General features: G+C 40.7%; 1 protein-coding gene across 1 annotated transcript; it reads right to left on the bottom strand.

The window, feature by feature from the left end:
* Positions 1 to 7,439: 7,439 nt before the first annotated feature.
* Positions 7,440 to 13,800, bottom strand: LOC310964587 (uncharacterized protein). The gene is made up of 7 exons (XM_083937773.1): positions 13,653 to 13,800; positions 12,891 to 12,996; positions 11,475 to 11,573; positions 10,570 to 11,364; positions 9,659 to 9,801; positions 9,428 to 9,537; positions 7,440 to 9,336 (listed from the first exon to the last, which is right to left on the bottom strand). The coding sequence occupies exons 2-7, from the start codon at positions 12,994 to 12,996 to the stop codon at positions 9,198 to 9,200; spliced, it is 1,392 nt and encodes a 463-aa protein (XP_083793899.1). The 5' UTR covers positions 13,653 to 13,800; the 3' UTR covers positions 7,440 to 9,197.
* Positions 13,801 to 14,302: the final 502 nt, after the last annotated feature.

Below are 14,302 nucleotides of genomic sequence, written 5' to 3' on the forward strand. Positions count from 1 at the left end.
CGGGTCGACCACAGTATGTCAGACTGCAGGACGGAGTGTCTGACACCGTGGTCTGCAGCACTGGAGCTCCACAGGGTACTGTTCTTTCCCCATTTCTGTTCACCCTGTACACCTCAGACTTTCAGTTCCTCTCTGAGTCCTGCCACCTGCAGAAGTTTTCTGACGATTCTGCAATTGTTGGCTGTGTCAGTGAGGGGAAGGAGGAGGAGTACAGGGGCGTTGTGGACTCCTTTGTCGACTGGTGTGCAGCTAATCACCTGATTCTAAACGCCACCAAGACTAAGGAGCTAGTGGTGGATTTCCGCAGGAGTAAATCTGCCCCCACACCCATCTCCATCAACGGCGTGACTGTGGATGTTGTCCAGGATTACAAATATCTTGGAGTACACCTGGACAACAAACTGGACTTTTCCAAGAACACTGAGGCTGTCTACAAGAAGGGCCAGAGTCGTCTCTATTTCCTGAGGAGGCTCCGGTCATTCAATGTTTGTAACACCATGCTGAGGATGTTCTACCAGTCAGTGGTAGCCAGTGCAATCTTCTTTGCTGTTGTGTGCTGGGGCAGCAGACTTAGGGCAGCAGACGCAAAGAGGATCAGTAAGATCATCAGGAAGGCTGGCTCCGTCCTGGGGGTCAAACTGGACTCTTTGGTGGCGGTGTCTGAGAGGCGGATGCTGTCTAAACTGCACAGCATCCTGGACAATAACTCTCACCCTCTCCACCAGCTGCTGACCTCCAGCAGAAGCGCATTCAGCCATAGACTCATTCTCCCCCGGTGTAATACTGAACGCCGGAGGAAGTCTTTTCTTCCGGCGGCCATCAAACTTTATAATTCATCTCCCCCCCAGTCAGGTTAGGAACAGTGGAGACACTGTATCCTGAAAATGTCACTTTGTCACTTTATACCATCACTGCACCACTTTATTCAGTTGTACTTTATTCAGTTGTACTGTCACTTACTTCAGTAAGTAATGCTGCTATACTACACTGTCACTTTATACCACCACTACATCACTTTATTTATTTATTAATGGTTTACTGTAACTATCTGCTGATATACTTACTGTGCTTTAGGACATTCTGCTACATTTCACTGTGGTTTACTGTAACTTACTTAAGTACGAAATGCTGCTACACTCCACTGTGCCATACTGTCACTTAGTTCTGTAGGACATACTGCTACATTTTTAACATTTTTAACACTTATAACTTATCGCTCCTTCTCACTTATCTAGTTTGTACTTATTTTATTTCAATCTGCTGCTAAACTGCACGCTGCGTATTGTTGTATACTGTATATACCTACGCTTAACCACGACGTCTGTTGCACTCTGTCACACTTGGTTCATTGCTTGATTTATTTTACGTTAGCTTTATTTTGATTTGATTTATGTTTTTATGCTTATTGTTACTCTGATCCTTTTCCGCCTTTGTATTGAAACTGTTGCAAAATAATTTCCCTCGGGATAAATAAAGCTTCTTGAATCTTGAATCTTGAATCATGAATAGTAGGGGGCTCAGCACACAGCCCTGAGGCAAGCCAATGTTTAGGTTAAGGGCTGTGGAGATGCGGGGGCCTACCTTCACCCTCTGGGAGCGGTCCGACAGGAAGTCCTCGATCCAAAGGCAGACGGAGTTGGATATTCCCAGTTCTAAAAGTTTGGTCATAAGTCTGTTGGGGATTACGGTGTTAAATGCTGAGCTGAAGTCCACAAATAGGAGCCGCGCATTGCTCCCCTGCCGCTGCAGGTGGGACAAAGCAGCTGTGGCGATAGCATCCACTGCGCTCCTGTTGGTTCTGTAGGCAAACTGGTGAGGGTCAAACCTGGGTGGGAGATTTGAAATGATGTGTGTATGTACCAGTTTCTCGTGTTACTGGACGGTAGTCATTAAGGCTGCTGATGGAAGTCTTTTTTGGGATTAGAATGAGGGTTGAGGACTTGATACAGGGAGGGAGGGCACCCTGGGACAGTGACTAGTTAAACATGGTGGTACAGTCCTGCACAGTCCCGGAGCACCTGTCCCAGATACCAGGACATTCATAATGTCTGACAACATTATGGAAAGGACCCCACAGAGAAATAAAATGTTTTCTTTACATTTTGCTTGGTCCAGTCAAGAATCAAGAAGCTGTCATGAGGCCTCTATAAGCTATGCTTTTTGTACTCACAGATGACATTATAGTGTTTTCACACGACAAACTCTTCCCTCCAACTGACTCACGTTTCCACTGCCACTATATGTAGACAAGTCACCATAAGATTTCAGAGCGAGATTTCTCCTTGACTTAAAGTTGGTTAGACACAATAACAGACCAGATCGAGCATAAGGTAAAGAAAAACACTTTATTTTTCTGTAGGGTCCTTTCCTACCCTGGAAATCGAGACCCCAACCATGCAGTTGTATTTTGAACTGCATTCGTTGGCAGTCAAAGCGTATGGTGTTCCGGGGCAGCACAGTTTACCAAATCATCCAGTTTTAGAAATATTTACAAAGCAGGCTAGACCTAGTAAGGGTAGGATATCCAAACTGTACCAGTCCCTGTTGGTAGCAGCTGCGGATGCACTTCCAATGCAGAGGGGGTTTGGAAATGAGATTGCCCGGGTATTAGACAGGATTTTGATTGAGATGTTGCCTGGTCCGCAATTCACAACCCAGATCATCAACAAATTCAGTTAAATTTCTTGCACAAACATACCTTACCCCGGTTAAACTTCATCACATGAAAATTATTAATGATCCTCTCTGTAAACTTTGCTCGTGGAAGGCCCAGGGCACTTTTCTTCATATGTTTTGGCAGTGGCCGCCTGTGAACTAATATTCCAATTTGATATATGTATTTATACCTAACTATTTGCTCTCTAATTCTGAATGACCTCCCAGCACTGAATATGTCTAAAGCAGTGGTGATTGCTCTAAGACTGCAAGGGAAGCTCAGCTTCCTCACAATGTCACCAAAAGCATTTTTAAAAAAGTGGTGAAATATGTACTGCTGTGTGTACATTTCATTGACTAAATGAATGTACAGAATCAGCTACTTATCACAGGTAACCGGCGCAATTTCCTCCTCATTCATCCACAGCGCTTTACACAGTCGGACGCTCAGCTTCTACTGACTTCGAGCTTGTAGAATAAACATCCAGCGGAGCATTTTCCAAGTTTTTCATTCCGTTGTTCTGAACTGATCCAGAAACTTTACCGATCCCCAGTGACTTTGTCTTTGTTAAAAACGACTAGAGTTGTGTTTGGCGACTCTGTTCTATCACTCTGCGGTTTCTTTCCCCAACGAGCAGAGGCAGCCACGGAGCTTCTCCCCCCGTCACGATCACTCAGACTCACAGGCGGTCACAAGTAGCCTGGCGCATCTCCAGCTGGGCCAAGGCCGTTTAAGCAGCCTAGCTCTGCTGGCCATTGGGAGGACACTGCTGGCCACACAGGAAATGTTTTTCTATATTATTATTGTGGTTATATTGGTTTTTGTTTTATATATGTTGTTTCTTTGCCTTGATTGCCCTACTTGTGCTTCATTATTGTCATGGTTGGCAACAAACTTTGTTGTTGTTGTTGTTTGTTTTGACTGTTATATAAAAAAAATAATTATTTTGTATATGAGTGTGACAAATTCCCTTCCTTTAAATTTTTGATCAAGAGGGAACATTACAGGAACATAACATAGGGTAGACTGCAATGTAAAGCCTTGGCACAGTACTGTATGTCAAACACACTGTTAGCACAGTTGGAATTTCTAAGAGCGTGATCACACTGTCCTTTTGGCCGCGGCCAAAACCGTTTTTTCAGCTAAAGTCTAGTACCTTTAAGTAGTGTGAGCGCACCCGCTCCGCGCTCAACTGGGGCCAGCTGGGCCGCCACGGCCCGCTTGAAAGAGGTGGGCTTTAGCGGAGCCGTTTGCACATGTACGAGCACGAGCGTGCGCACGTGTACGAGCACGAGCACGAGCCCTACGGCAGTAGCGTTATGTCCGCCTGTTCGGACATGTAAATAGAAGGACGGACCATGCGCGGACATTTAACAACAACAACAATGGTGGTGAAAGGTTCACGTTGTGTTTACTGCAGATTTGGTCGGATGAAAATATTCAAAAACAGTCGACAAGACGCACAAAAACTCCGAGGTCTACGGAAAGATTTGTAAACAAAGCCACACACACGCGATCAATGCGTGTGACGTGTTACGGCTTGAAGGCGTATGGACAGCAAGAAGCATTGGCCGAGGCCCAGGTAGTGTGAGTACAAACGGGGCTGGGGCGCGGGGGGGAGAGGGAGGGGGGACAAGTACCCTAAAGTCCGGGTCGTGGTCCGGGAGGACAGTGTGATCACGCCCTAAGTGAATGACACATTTCTCAGTTAATGGCAGTAAGACCTTAATTATCCAAACATTATTGTGTCAACCTGTGGTCAGAGAATCACTGACCACAGGTTGTGTGTTAAAGTGTGAGAAGTATGTGAGGCAGCAGAGACATTATTTTACCTTTCTGAGGAGTCATGTCAGTGCACATGGAGCTGCTCCCACACAGTAGTATGGCCAAACTGAGAACTCACCACCTACCTGTTTGAGTGGGTGGAGGAGTAGAGATTTGAGATAGACAGACGGATGAATACACACACTTAGAGGAAAAGTGTGTTTGTGTGTGTGTGTGTGTGTGTGTGTGTGTGTGTGTGTGTGTGTGTGTGTGTGTGTGTGTGTGTGTGTGTGTGTGTGTGTGTGTGTATTCGGTTGCTGACCTTCAGTGTCTATTTGAGTCCACATAGTACAAAATCTGGGAAAAATTATGTCATTTTTCGGGAAGAAAAAATCTTTTTGTTCGTTTTCCATAAAGTAAAGTAAGGGGTCAGCCCTTGACATTCACCATTGTTGGACCACTGAATAATCATAAGGACCAAGCCACACAAGCCAAGCTTCATATTTCGGTCACAAAGACTGCTGTCTGCTGTTGGGTCATAAGGACAGGATACCTTTGGTGGTTCTGCCTAATTCAGTCAAGCAAGGACCTCTGTGTCAATAAACACGGCTCGACAAATCAGCACAGCAAGTTGTGCATGGCATTAGAGTGAGCTGGAACCAAGCATGGCAACCTCCTGTGCTGAAAAATGAAGCCAACGCAGGCATACCAGAAACAGCAGTTCCGCAAATGGTCAATTTAGGCTAGCTCCAAAAGTGAGTCAACCCCTATAGACCCCCATGTTAAAATGCCCACCCCGTTTACATCCTTTTTTTTTTTTTAATAAAAAACTGTTCTATAGCTAAACCCCCCTATTATGACCAATTTATAGGGTGGGAATTTTCATATAACTTGCCCATTTGAATTATATTAAGGATTAAAGTTAAGTGAGCTTCACAATGGCTCTTTAGAAACCTATTGGTGATGTCACTGAGACTACATCCATGTTTTATACAGACTATGGTACTGATCAGCCAACATCCTGAACTATAGTATAACGTGATGCTACACTTAAAATGTTTGTATGCACTCAGGTTCTGTTAGTTGTGACCCCTATTACCTATACCTGACTATAATTTATTGCCTGTACAGTAGAAGAGAAAAATGGCTAAATCTGCAATGCATTAAATATAAAATACATTTAAAATTTTAAAAAACACAGATTTCCAGTTGCTTTGAACTCAATAGGCCATCATGTTTTTTTCTAAGGTACATTCATGTATTCTATGCATTTGTTTCATTAAATTGACATAGAGATGCAGATTCAAATACAATCATTTATCAGACTAACACGAGTCCCAGAGGAATTGCCAGTAATAGTCACAGAGCATTAATCAGTCAAAGACAGACAGAATGTAAGAAGGAGTGAAGGAATGATAGCTTATAACAGATTAAGCCCCATTCCCACATGCACTGCAAACCTGAAATTATCCAGACATTAACTGGTGGGGCTGTATATGAATGCAAATAACAGATTCAGTGTGACCGGGCATCAAATTGGGTCTAACCTGCAAGCTCCCCAGTACAAATAAGGGAATCTCTGAGTGAGCCCATGTGTGAAAACAGAGTTGAATGGGGCATTGATTTCATTTAAATCATGCCAACAGCAAAGCAAAACAAACCACCGACGGTTCCTTGTTCTTTAATTAAATGTGCTGATAATCTTATTTATAATTTAATAGATTATATTTATTGTAATTATGTTAGAACATTTGGTTGGTATGAGCAAATGTTCATTATAAGTAGTGTTTTTAATAAACTACTGTGCACACTAGGGATGCCAAGGTTCTCAATATAATATTGAACAGTACAGTACGCCATCCTTGATTCAAATGCCCTTTGGAATTAAGTTTTTTTTTGTTTTGTAATAAAATTTTATGTCTTTCATATTTTATTATTCCATTTTTCCATTTGAACACAGCATGCGTTCATGTGCTGTGGATCGGGAAACGGCCGAGTAAATATCCGATTACAGGGTATTTTATTTTGGCATCGGTATATAAATATATAAATAAAACAAGATTTTCTCCTTATGCACAAAATGTGTACCGAAACAGAACCAAAACCTTTATCCAAGAACCAAGGTAAGTATTGAACCATGAGCTAGTTGTATTGTTGAATCCTTAGTGCACAAAAGAAGCTAAGGAGGAAGAAATTAGGAGGAACGCCTACAGCCCTGATCAAGATGTGCGAGCACACTCTTCAGCTAATGTGAAGGCGGTCTGAAGGAATGAGTAGGATTTCTGGCTATGAAACTTCTGGGCCAAATGGTGCAGGAGATTCAGGCAGCAATGTGACAGACTTACTCATCCTTTTTGTTTATTGTGCAATGCTGTAGATGTTTATGAGTTGGGTATTAATTATTGAGGATTTTTTGGAGGTCAAAGGTCAAGGTCACTGTGACCTCACGAATATGTTTAAATTCTTACTTTAATGATCATAACATTTTAAACAAATGTTAAATAACATAAAATGATGATGTGATGACATTTTATATCCAAAAGATCAACTTGACTGTGACATCATAATGTTTCTGTCCATTATTTAACGCCTTAATTCAGGAACGGCGAGGAGACATTTAATGGGATACAGAAATGGTGACTCTAATCTAGAAACTGTGGTGATTGTACAGCTCTTCTGTGCTTCCGGGTTGAGCAAATGTTTAAAGCATCAGTGCAAAAAATACACTTACACTTACTTATACATTTTATTCAGTTCCTTTAAAGTCTACACTACATATATTATGTAAGTCTGGACAGATGGATGTTATCTGTAACTTGACTGGTTGGCAGAGGCAGAGAACCACAAGGCGGTAATTCCACAATGTCATACACAACAGATGATATTGTTCCTAGAAAGCCAACACATAACAAGATATTGATACCCAACAATCCTCCTAATATTTATAGCTTTAGGTGTAGTGTCCAAATTACGGGATCATATTGATGAACTCTGAGTGTGATTCAATAAACAAGTGGCACAAGGTAAATTATTTTATTCCAAATCATTCGTTTTATGTGTTTACATGAATCAATACATGAAATGTGTTTATAAGAATATAAAATAAGCAAAAACACATTTTAATTGCAATGTAAGCAGCCTTTTCCCTCACGTTCATTGGAATAGTTCAAACACAGATTGCATGATATGTACAGTGGAGATCAAAATTAGAGAACAAAGTATTAATTCTTAAATTACTCAGAAATACTGTTATTTTTCATTGTTCAGAATTTGACAGAATATCCACTGCTGTACTAGCATGGAGCTGCTCGCCATTTCAGTGCTGAACAGGGTAAGGATCTGCTTCGGCACACAGTGTCTTGTCGTTTAAGACAATTTGGACTGAAAGCCCACTCTGCAGTGACCAAACCTCTCATCAGCAAAATAATAAAATGGCTAGACTTGTCTTTGCTGAGGAGCATGTTTTGTGGACAGAGGAGAACTGGTCCAGAGCGACTTCAGTGATGAGAAAACGTTCAATTTATTTGTGTCTGATTGTAAACATTATGGTCGGTGTAGGACCGGGGAAAGACTGAACCCAAAGTGTGTAAAGAAGTCAGTTAAATCTGGAGGAGGAAGTGTCATGGTTTGGGGGATGTTTTCTGCAGCAGGAGTTGGGCCTCTTGTACAGCTACATGGCAGGGTGAATGTAATGTTTATGTGAACCTCCTTCAGCAACATGCAATACCTTTACTGCAACTGTCTCCCAATCAGCGGCAATTTTCATACGAGACAATGTCCCTGTCACACTAAAAACAGGTAACGCAGTTCCTTGAAGCTAAGAATATTGAAACAAGGAAATGTCCAGATCTAAACCCCTTAGAGAATCCCTGGAAAATCCATGGCAACAAAATAATGTCTGAAACTCACTACAGTTACCGAACTGTGGAAGAGACTGAAGAACAATGGACCAAGATCAAACCAGAGCAGTGTGAAAAACTAGTGATGTCCTGTGGGCGCAGATGTGCTGAAGTCATTCAAAACAAGGGCCTCTACACTTTCTATTGATTTTTTAATCCTATGGCCCTAAGAAAACATTTTTGAAATCTTATCTTCTGACAGAGTGGTCACTGTTCTCTAATTTTGCTAACTGTTTTTCAAAATAAAGGTTTTTTGGTAAGTGCCTTGGGCAGCAGTGGTATAGCCACAGTGGATAATATATAAAATTCTGAACTATAAAAAAAAGAAAGTTAAAAAAATAAATAAAGGATTTATACTAAATAAAAACCATATACGATATAGTACACGTATATATATGATATATATTGGATTTTGTGTACACATAATGGAGTTGTGCCTTCCTGGTCACAGAAGAAGCCATAACTGAACGCCAAACAGCCAACATTAGTGAAATAAGACATATCTCCCTTTCACCATGTTTGCCCCTTGTTTAGCTGTTGGCAGATCAGACACATTTTAAAGCAAGCTCAAACTCTATAGGTGAGTTGAAACATTATTATTGTTTCTACAGCATGGTTCCACATTACCAAGACAGTTTGCCCCATCACAGGATAGGCCATCAGTCAGCTGTAAGCAATGCTGTGTCATAATTTGTAAACTGGTCACATGTTGATTTTATAGCAAACTGTGTCTGATATTTATATTATTTCCAATTCAATGACAACAGTCTCTAATATGCATTTTTTTTGTACTACACTGATATTACATAATGATCATCATTACCATCATGGCCAGCACAGCTAGCCGAACCTCTAGATTGCTCTACTGTTTAGGAAAACTACATCTCACAGATATAATTTTGTTCTAAGCTGCAGTTCTCATCGTTCCAATCGCCGCTCCCTGATGCCCGATGCCAGAACTCCACACAGTCCTGGTCCCTCCCTTTGAAGCTGTTGGGCTGGTCTTTACCCCAGTACCTGCAGGACAAGGAGAGCTTCCAAAATGAGAATATCTAATGCTCTATCCTATGCTTACAGATTCTAAGAGTTATAAGTTTTAGTTCCTTACGTTGTGGTCAGCGGTGTCCCGTCTACCCATTTCCACTGCCCTTCTATTCCTCCATCACTTAATCCAATCCAGACTTCTTTATCACTTGAATACAAGCCATTGATGAAGAGCTGTAAGAGAAGAATTCAAAAATGAGAGGTTACAGAATAATACGCATTTGTGAATTAGTCCATTGTGAAACTTGCATGTACAGGCATGCGGCTACAGACACATGCACACAGCTAAACAAACCATTTCCTCTTGGCTTTTTATGATTGCCAGGTCTGCGCCTTTCCTCTGACAGTACTCTCTGCTCCGATTCCAGTTTGTCTTGCCAACAGAGGTGAAGTAGCAGCTGTACTTGAAACTTTTCCACCCAGTGGGGCACTTCCTTTCTGAAAATGCAAAATATTGAGTGTTTAAAGTTGGTTTGAGTTGGTTTTCTGTGGTAAAAGAGGTTTGGAATTTGGATTTGTTTTTTAACAGATAGCATGGCTTTCAGATCTTTCAGCTTTTTCCAGAATGATTTTGATAAGAAGGCCAAGTGCATTTTGCCATGTGAGAAGACATTTTGCAAAATGAAACATGCTCAATGGGATAGTCCGGATTTTTTGAAGTTTTATGAGATACTTGTCCGTAGTCAGTTAGCTAAGCAATGTACTTCTGTGGACGGGGGCGGCAGCTTAACCACCTTAAATAGGCACACCTAAAGTGGACACTATATTTAGAATGTTTTCAGTGCTTTACCTTGCTGTCGGACAACCCTTTTCTTTGGCACAACATTTTACACCATAGAACATCCATATTCCTATGCATAATTACAACTGTGCCACCAACTGTTTTACGCTGCAGATCAGCTGTTTAGGTTTATGGAAGAGAAAAATACAAAGAGTATACAGATGAACTTTTGCAGAGGGAGACTGAAAAGGCATAGGAGTACCGATGTTCTACGATTGAGAAAAGTGCCGAAGGAAAGGGTTGTTTGACGACAAGGTAAAGCGTTGAAAATATTCTAAATAGTGTACACTTAAATCAACGTGCCGACTGTCATCTGCCGTAGGTAACACACTGATTTTGGATAATTACCCCCATACAACCTAGCTTTGAAAACATCTGAACTATCCCTTTAATATGCACTTTTTGTCTTATTTCTTTCTGCTTACCTGGAATTATAGCCTTTAGTTTCTGAAGCTCCGCCTGCACCTCGTCTCTCTCAGCGGTCAGGTTGTCATTTTTCACCTTCAACAGGTCTCTCTCTGCCTTTGCATTTTGGCAACTGCTTTCAAGCTCATTCTTTTCCTGAACCAAGGAGTTGTAATTAGCCAACAACTCATCAGTTGCTTTCACCAGTAGGTCGTTAGTCGCCTGCAGAGTTTCTTTTGACATTGTCAGGTTTTGGTGTAGGCTTGATATCTTGTCTTTCTCATTGTTAGTGAAGTTGTATCTGTCCTGCAAATGCTCTACTTTCTTAATCAAGTCATTGTAACTCTTCTGCAGGTGCTCTTTTGATCTGGTCACATTATTGAATTTGTTCTGTAAATTGTCCCTCTCTTTGGTCACTGAGTCATGACTGGACTGTATCTCATATTTGCGTTTGACCACTGAATCATATTGTTTTTGTAACAAGTCTTTGGCTGTAGACAAGGCATTGTTAACAGTCTGCAATTGGTCGTTATTGGCTTTCAGCTGCTCTATCTCCTTCGTGGAAGCAGTGTTACTGCCTTGTAACTGACTTTGGCCTTCTTTTAGTTTGTTTCTTTCTTCAGCCAGTGTATTGTAATTGTTCTGTATCTGGTCTTTCTGTCTAGATAAGTAAGTGTTAGCTTCCTGCAGCTTATTGCGGGTGATCTCAAGGTACTTTTTATCATTTTGCACAGTCTTCAGGTTCTCCTGTAGTTTCTCTCTCTCCTTACTCATGGCTGTTAGGTTGTTCTGATGGCCTTGCTTTACTTTTCCGTCTGCAGAAGATAGGAGATTTGATTAAAACAGTAGAATCTGTCATTTCGCCATGAAATCAGGCAACTTTCTCAAACGTGAATATTTGACAGAGGAAAAAAGAAAGACTCACAGTGGACACTCTGACCTATGACCCCAGCCAATAGGAGAACGCACAGCACTCCAAGACCAATTGTAGCAGCCCTGAAAGGACTGTTTCTCAATGCATTGACTGAATGATAGCAAGAGTAGAAGCAGAAACTTAAAATTAACAAAGTGTTCCAAGAAACTTATGGTTCATCTGCAGCTACATCTGTAGTATGTTAAGTGATGTTGCAAAATACTAGGCTACACAAGACATTAATTTCAGGCAAAAGCGCTGCCTTATTATCTTTGAGAATTGTTTTGAGAACATGCTACATTTACCAACATAAATTCCATATAATTTGAATAATTTTTAACAAACCAGGTGACCTGTCTGACTTTTTTTTAATCTTTTATGTTGTTGGATTTTTTGGGCCTCTCTTGCCTTTAGTTCGACAGTGATAAGCTGGAGGTTGATGTCAAATGGGAGAGAGAGATGGGGCGACATGCAGCAATGGGCCCTGTGTTTATGATTTTTTTCTTGAATTGGCTAATAAGGACAAAATCATATCTCACAGTATAAAAATTAAATATCTGAAAAATCCTGATACCTCCTGTTCTGTGATCTGCAAACATTGCCCTCACATATGTGGAAGCCCAGAGATGCAAGTGAGAAAAAATAAATCTGGTGACCCATTTTCTTACGTCTGATCTGAATTGTTTTCTCCTCTGTGTTTATGACTTGAGAACAGGTGAAAACAATGTTTTGCCAGAATTATCGTTTTAAGTTCCTAATTTTTTTCCCATCTGCTAAAAATCAAGAAGTTTGCCCGCTTACAAAAAAAAAAACTTTTGCCAGGATCAAATAAGTTTCTTTTTACAGATATTTTTTGTTAGGAACAAAAAGTTTGGGCATGTGGGGGCAGTTATTGTAAACAACATGGACATGTTAACCTCATAAAGTTGTTAACCATTTTGTTAAGTTGCTCTTTTTATGCATCGGAACATTAGCATTTATTTGGAGTTGTGTTTTTGGTGAAATGACAATAACAAGTCCAACATTCTGATTTTAGCTCTGTTTAGGTCTCAACCAACTCCTGACGGAAATAGCTCCCTGCTAAAAGCTCCACTGTTTTAATTAACACCCTCCTACTTTCTCTGCTGGGTGCTGGGAGGTTAGCATACAGTCAACTTATAAGGACTTTTCTACCTGCTTGTTGCTGGCTGTTGCCTGAAACATGACTCCAAACAGATGCTAATGTAGGTTTTTTTGTATCAAATGTAACGTTGGCAAAAGTTTAAAAAAAAATTCCTGATGAGAGCATTGATAAAGTTGTGGGCTGTGAAACCAAATCAGTGAGCAGAAAAACATATAAAAGCTCTGTGGAGCTGGTTTATAGTGCCACATCACCCAACAATTGGAATAGAAGAATTATTTGGAATGTTATTAGTTATTGTTTATTACCTGAATACTGGAACTTGCTGCCGTCTCCTAAAAGTTGCTTATAGCCAACTTTACTGTCGTCCATGTCCATGTTTGTCACTGAAGAGGCACGGTACTCAACAGCCATCTTACCAGTAAAAAAAATAGTGTTAACAACTGAGAGCTGAGTCTTACGAAAATGCTCCAACTATTTTTCTCTCTCTAAGTACATAGAGCAGACCTTGTATTGCCTTTACCAGGCATGAAACATCTGCATATATTGTCATGGTGCCCAAACTTCTATTTCCCTGTTACTGATCACATTAACATGTGCTATTAGAAGAAAAGAGATAGACTCCTCCGCATAATCTCCACCCTCTGTATCACTGTCTTGTACCTCTCCGTTTACCTCACTAATTATAATGTTTACTGGCTATGCAAGCTCTAATGTAAGGCCAAGCTCTTATGTATGTTGTATGTGTATGTTACGTGTAATGTCTCTATGTCTTTAAGCTACGACCCTGAATTTCCCTTAGGGCAGGGGTAGGCGATTCCGGTCGCTTGTCACAGTTTGATTATTGTTAGACTCAGGTGTGTTAGGGTAGGGAGAAACAGGGAGACAGTGGCTCTCCAGGACCGGAATTGCCTACTCCTGCCCTAGGAGATCAATAACATTTTTATCTATCTATCTATCTATCTATCTATCAAAGTTGTTTTTCTAGGTTTAGTAGTTTTGTAGTGTGATAATATCAGATTTAAACATTAAAAACCATGAATGTTAAAAATGAACAAAATAAACCTTACCTCTGCTTGTAGAGATGATGACGGACAAAAAATGGAAATATGACGGATTTATGTTTTGAGCAATCTGATAGTAAAAGCTAATCTAATTATCTGTCAACCCTAACCATGTAACTTCAACCCCCAAAGGCATTGCACTTATGCCTCAATGTGTGCCACACTCACTATAAATCCTTGTGTGGCTTTCCTTACACGTGTGGCCAGTGGGGCCGAAATGGAGGGTTGGTAAGAAGGCGGAGCCAGAGCTTCCATCCTTCCTATATAGTCAGTTAGAGAAATCATATTAAAACTGAACCTGACAAGTTTAATTGAAATTAGTGCTGTCAAAGGATTAAAATAAAATCTTATTTATATTCTTTCTGATTAATTTATTTAAATATATCAATATGAGGCCTTTAATAGTTATTATATTACAGTTTTAGTGCTGGATTGCATAAAATTATCTGATATTGTCTTCTTTGTGCTTTGCTTCAATTCACACACCACACACACACACACACACACACACACACACACACACACACACACACACACACACAATGCAGCAGTATTAGCTACTCTGTTTTAACAACTCCGAGCTGAAAAAAACATGCATGCAGGCTTTTGTCTGTGTTCTGTCGGGTTTAAGATATGAAGTCTGATATATTAGGCTA

Source organism: Echiichthys vipera (genome assembly GCF_963691815.1).
Source record: "Echiichthys vipera genome assembly, chromosome: 2".
NCBI classification, from domain to species: domain Eukaryota; kingdom Metazoa; phylum Chordata; class Actinopteri; order Perciformes; family Trachinidae; genus Echiichthys; species Echiichthys vipera.